Source organism: Podarcis muralis, chromosome 2 (genome assembly GCF_964188315.1).
Source record: "Podarcis muralis chromosome 2, rPodMur119.hap1.1, whole genome shotgun sequence".
NCBI lineage: Eukaryota > Metazoa > Chordata > Lepidosauria > Squamata > Lacertidae > Podarcis > Podarcis muralis.
The window spans coordinates 89,137,318-89,143,753 of NC_135656.1; the positions used below are offsets into that span (position 1 = coordinate 89,137,318).

A 6,436-nucleotide genomic window follows, 5' to 3' on the forward strand; every position below is an offset into this window, starting at 1 on the left:
TGAGCAAATCCCCTGCAACTGATGAAAGTGATGGACAGGCTTAGACTAGAAAAGTGGCTGGTTGCTCTTATTTCATCTTGCTAGACAATGCATTATACACAATGCCCCAGCAGACTAAGTGAAATGGCCATCACCTTAACTCATTTGCCTAGGGCTGGATCTGGACACATCAAAAAAACGTTTCAGGAAACATGTTGCAAAGTTCATAATGGGAAATCACGTTGCTGAAGGAGCGGACTCTACAGCGCCATCTGGTGTCACAATGCTGTAACGCATTTAAAACACACACTCTTTCTTATCTTTTCTTTTACTAATGTAGCTGAGTCCCAGGTTGGAAGGATAGGTGGGGATGGTCAGAAAGGAGACGGGTGAAGGAGGGTGAAAAATGACTCTGATTGCCTCTTTTTAAATTGCAGGTGTACCCCCTTCTTGACTTCCCTTACCCTGAGATCTCTCTGGCATCTGAAAGAGCTATTGCAGAGCACAGGGCCACATTCACCAACACATCCCGCATTCTGCAACAGGTATACGCAATAGACATGTGTTTCTTATTTTTATTTAAACAAACATTTAACCCCAGCTAAATATTGGGAGAGGGATGCAGGTGGCGCTGTGGGTAAAAGCCTCAGCGCCTAGGGCTTGCCGATCGAAAGGTCAGCGGTTCGAATCCCTGCGGCAGGGTGCGCTCCCGTCGTTCGGTCCCAGCGCCTGCCAACCTAGCAGTTCGAAAGCACCCCCGGGTGCAAGTAGATAAATAGGGACCGCTTACAAGCGGGAAGGTAAACGGTGTTTCCGTGTGTGGCTCTGGCTCGCCAGAGCAGCGATGTCACGCTGGCCACGTGACCTGGAAGTGTCTCCGGACAGCGCTGGCCCCCGGCCTCTTGAGTGAGATGGGCGCACAACCCTAGAGTCTGGCAAGACTGGCCCATACAGGCAGGGGTACCTTTACCTTTACTAAATATTGGGAACTTTGAAACTGTGGGGTAATTTCACAGAATCAAATATGTGTGGGTTTTTGTTTTTGTTTTGGTCAACTTTCCTTTCACTTTTGATTCTATGCTGTTGAATCTATATGAAGCTATCTGTTGTTCATCATAATCTGTGAATGGAAAGGCGCCTTCTCTTTGCAAGAGGCATCGAGATTCAGAGAAGGCTGCTGCTGGAGCAGGAGGAGGGAGGTGATTTCCATAGACCTTCTCTGCTGCCCTCCATTCTGTCTCCCCAAGACTTCTAGGCAGGTTTACGGGGGGCGGGGGATGAGGAATAGGCAGAAATCATTTCCCCCATTCTGTTTCCAATGGTGGGAACATCCTGTGAGTAGAGTTCCACTCACAGGAATTCTGAATACAAGCCAATTATAAGAAGTTGATCTGAGCTGAAAAACTTTGTAGTGAAAGGGCAATTCTTAACCGATATTCATTCTTAACACTCCTTTTAAAAATGTACTACAGACCATGCTACAGACCTCAGCGTTACTCAGGCATTCCTTTGCCACAATTCCGGGGAAATACTAAAACTGAAAGTGAACCTGTTGTATTGAATCACATTGTATTGTAATAGCATGCTGCACTATTTCATTTTAGCACCAGGTGGCATAGAGACAACATAACATCTATGCAGCTAGTTAACTTCTGCACCCTTCATAAAGGGTTCATTCCCAGCCTCAATGGTAAAGGAATTATGTAGTCAAATATTTTGACTAAATGCTTGGTTTTTAAGCATGTTTTCAACTGATGAATCAATTGAACCAATTTGTTGTCCCTGAAACTCTCTCATTGCTAAAATATAACCAGCAGACTATGTCTGAGAAACATTAATCACCATAATAAACCTTAACACATAAAGTGTTCAGGAGCTTGATGCATTGTCCCAGGAGTTCCTGCAATAACCCGGTAGAGAATTCTGGAGTTTAGGCATGAAGTTCATATTTATGAATGAAATAACCATCCAGTCTTCGCGCCCTCTTCCACTATGGAAGAAAACTTCTAATGTTAGCTTAGGGTTGGGGGAGACAAGTATAAAACACAGCCACCTTGCAGGCTCTTCCCAATCACCTTAGAGAGCTCCTAACATGATCGGAGCAGCGCTGGAAGGCTGCATTCAGCCACAACAGTGCATGCGTACGTTTTTCTAGCTTGCTTCAACTTCACTTATTTATTAGACTTTATTAGTCACTTGTCACCTAGCAGGTCTCCAGGCAACTTGCCTCAAAGAATATACAGTGGTACCTCGGGTTAAGTACTTAATTCATTCCGGAGGTCCGTTCTTAACCTGAAACTGTTCTTAACCTGAAGCACCTCTTTAGCTAATGGGGCCTCCCGCTGCTGCCATGCAGCCGGAGCACGATTTCTGTTCTCATCCTGAAGCAAAGTTCTTAACCTGAAGCATTATTTCTGGGTTAGCAGAGTCTGTAACCTGAAGTGTATGTAACCTGAAGTGTATGTAACCTGAGGTACCACTGTATGCATAAATATGATCTACGGTATGTTCAAGACAATGATGCTGTGAGGGGACACTTTATGTGCGCATTACAAAATACACGCCTGCTGTGATAAACCTTTCTTCCACACATAAGGGCCCCATCAATAAAATCTACATTTGAGGGGTGAGGTAAAATTAACTTATGATGATGTTAGGAAGCACACTTGTAGAGGTCAGGTACATGCATATTGTATAACACTGGTGGTAATCCTTAGCAGCTGGCCTAGTAAAAGCTGAAACAGCCCATGTTCTGCCTCCATTCCAATCACATTCACAGCCATGTTCCCTTCTGCGTGTCAGTCAAGTAGGATTCCCTCCTGTCCTTCCAGATTTGGCATTTTCACCTTCCCAGCTGCATCTTGGCGGGTAGAGGGATGATCTACAGCTTTACATGGTATCTCTGTTGCCAGACTGTCCTCCTTCAGGCTGCAGGCACAGGAATCAAGTGTGTGTGTGTGTGTCCACAAAACTGTCTGTACGGTCAATACCAGCTGTTATTATTAAGTAAATTAATCACCAAACTCTTCACCAGCAGACCCTAGGGCGGGTGACAACAATTTAAAATTCAGTATGAAAAACAGTTTAAAGGGTCTCAGGAAAAGGGTTGTTCCCCAAAACACATGTCTCGGGTGTCAAAGGCCAGAACTGACATACTAGTTATGTTTACACCAAGTATCCCACCTTCCCTGTTTCTAAGTGCTTTTGATAAAAAAGATACCGGTAAATGGCTGCAGATTATTGGTATGGGTTTTTTCTGTGAGAAAGATTCGTGCCATGCAGATTCAATCCTATGTAAAATATCTCTCTCTCTCTCTCTCTCTCTCTCTCTCTCTCTCTCTCTCTCCATATAAAATTTTTGTTACAACAATTATTCAAGAAACGTTCTAACATTTCAAACTTCAACTCCCTTCCCCCTCTTTCTGTGGTTCTTTGCATTTATTTTTGTCATTTCCTGCATACTTCAAATTATCTTATTTATTTATTTATCTATTCTCCTATTTATCTCATAAACACTTTTGAAATCGCAGGTCTATACAACAATCCTGCCAATAATCTGTTTACAGTTTGTTTGTAAATACTCAATAAAACATTTCCATTCCTTTCTAAAGAGTTTATTGTCTTGATTTCTTATTCTTCCGATAAGTTTCACCATTTCTGCATACTCCATTAATTTCATATTTTTCTGTTGCCTCTCAAATGTTTTTAATGTGTTTTATAACTGCAACACTTTTAGCTGTTTTTATAATTGTATATTTGCTACTTGCGTGTCGAGGTCCCCAAGCCACCCCCCAATAACTCACACATCACACATCAATTTTGGTTTGGGTTTTTGGCACGATTTTGGCCACAACTTTATTTAAATACATCCAAGTGAGTGGTTGCTTAGGCATTGGTTCCGACTATCTGTCCTTGCCCAGGGGACAGAACTGACTTCCGGATTCCAGCGAAAGCCAGTGCGGGAAACAACTTTTGGGGAGAAAATGAAGCTGGGCCTCAGTCCCTCACTTCTCACCCTCATGCTCCTGGTGGCTTGCACGGCCCAAGTCCGATGCCAGGGACAAGGACGAAAAGAATGGCAAGCCCCTGGATTCCTTTAACGGAATTCCCTTTCCGCACCACCATTGGAGGGGTAGGCACTTACCCCTCCACCAACCAATTTGAACCAATGCCTAACCGCCAACCTTACAAGTTGTGATGATTTGCTACACAGTAGGCAAAAGCAAATGGCACCAGCCAATCAGCCAGATGGACAAATTCCTACCAGGCCCCTGCCTCAAAGCAGACGACCTCATGACAGGCATAGCAAGGTCAAGCGAATAGCCCCCCCCAATACAGGGAGGGTGTGTGTGTGGGGGGTGATCCGGTGCAAGCAGCCAAGAGAACGCTCAAAGTTGGGCGACCAGTATTTAAAACCTCTGACCCCTCCTTCAAAATCGGCAACAAGCAGTTCTCCCCAGCGACCCGATTAACCAATTCACTGCCTGGGTCCCTCCACAAATCCGCCCAGCAACAATGGGGTGGCTTGTATCCCCCACCGCAACACACGCTCTCTGCTAGGGAGAACACGTTTTATAAGCAGACCGGAGACCTTGTGGTTAAGAGCAAGCAAGAGATTTTAGAAACAAACAAACAAATAAATTCTTGTTCTGGCTTTGTCCCTCAGCGGCAGATGATAGAGCTAATTCCAGTCACTGAAGTCCACTACCAGTATGCTGAGAAGACATACATGTATTACGTCTATGGAATGGAGAACAAGGTCCATGCCCTGGACTATCCAGAGAGGTATTGCTGTGGCTGTACCATTATCTGACAGTGGGACACTTTGCAAGGAGGATTCCTAGCACGAAGCAAGCTTTTCATCTTGCTTAATTATCCACGGGTGTCTGTGGGTACAAATCAATTCATCTTTTTACCCATCTGTAGCCCCGTCTTATTTTCTCTTGCCCACAGTAGCCACCAAAAGACATAGCAATTATTATAACCTAATTGTATTTACGCTACAGTTTAAACCATTATTAATACTGTTCCTCTTGAGATCTAAGTGTCTGGTAAATTTATTGCATAGATGGAGAAATTGGGTGGTGGAGTGATGGAACTAGGAAGAACTCCAGGAAGAAAATGTTGGAATAAACTATGGAGGAGAAAAAGCACTTAAATGGAATACAGTGGATAAAAATATAAGAGGGTGCTGGATCAGGCCAAAGGCCTGGTTGACAATGACCAACCAGAGGCCCTGGAAGCACGACCCGAGTGCCACAGCACTCTTTCCATCTGTGATTCCCGGTAACTGGTATTCAAAGGCATATTGCCTGCAGTAATGGAGGTAGACCATAGCCATCATGACTGGTATCCATTGAAGGCTGTATATTCTTGGTGGTGTCCAATTAAGTCATACTCAGTAAAGGCCCAATGAAACCAAGGGACTCAAGTCCACTGATTTCAGTGTGTCTACTCAGACCTGTATGCCATCCAATATGTTGATTGCAAGCACTTGAAATTTAGATTCTTCCATTTGATTTGGGATCGCTAGTGGGAAAGGCCAAAGAAGATTGCTAGATCTTGCTCAGAGACTGATTAAAATATATGGAAATATGTAGCACTTACCTTGGAGGGGCTCAAATGCAAGCTGGACTTTAAAAGATGTTACGTTAGCAGAGTGTATTACACTGTAGAATATATTTTTGTATTAGTATATTTGTATTTTTTGTATGAGTATATATTTTTCTTTTGCTTCAAAGTCACACTAGATTAATGGTTGGGCTACAGTACTGGGCAGAATGGGAACATCATTAGGTCTACATTTCAAAAAGGGGAAATTTGGACACAAAAGTTGTTGAGCTTTTGTCCAGGAAATTCTGGACGTATGGCAGTCCTAGTCTACAGTATATGCATGTAGTTTTAGTTCTAAAATAGTTTTTAAGGATGATGGGATCCATGAGGAGGAGGCAAATTGAGGTTTCATGCTGGATCTCAGAGACCAGTATGCTCTGCAGAAAAAAGTATTCTCAAAAGGTAGGTCTAGGAGACTCTATTAAAGTGCAGTTCTGATACAAGTTTACTCTTCATAAATGCATGGCCAGCTATGAGCAATCATTCCAAGAAACCACCAAGACAATCTCCAGTATTCCACATGCACCAAGTAGTTATTTTTATGAGTCACAAAATTACCTACCAAAATTCTCTTATTGAGTATTGTACACATTTGCAATATGTGAATTCCCCTTGTCTTGCTTACCTGTTTTATCTTGTTTTATGATACAGAAGAAAAAAATAGGGTGCTTCATTGCTAGGTTTCTTGTTTACTGTACTAATCATATTTACACTAACAGCAAACCTTTGTTAAATGCTTTATGCAGGATTGCTGCTATTAATGCTTATTTTAGGAAAGGACTGAGAATTTCCCCTTTTGAAGACTGTCCACTAGAGGGAAGCAGTGGCAAAAAAAACCAACCTC

The 6,436-nt window shown here is 43.0% G+C and overlaps 1 protein-coding gene across 1 annotated transcript in view; it reads left to right on the plus strand.

Annotated features, from left to right (window-relative positions):
* The window catches only part of LOC114591802 (protein SSUH2 homolog), a 29,705-nt gene extending 24,084 nt beyond the window's left edge, over positions 1-5,621 (plus strand). The window contains exons 11-12 of the mRNA XM_028719331.2: positions 417-524; positions 4,646-5,621. Coding sequence (XP_028575164.2) covers positions 417-524; positions 4,646-4,792 — 255 coding nt within the window. The 3' untranslated portion in view covers positions 4,793-5,621. The remainder of the gene's footprint in view (positions 1-416; positions 525-4,645) is intronic.
* Positions 5,622-6,436: the final 815 nt, after the last annotated feature.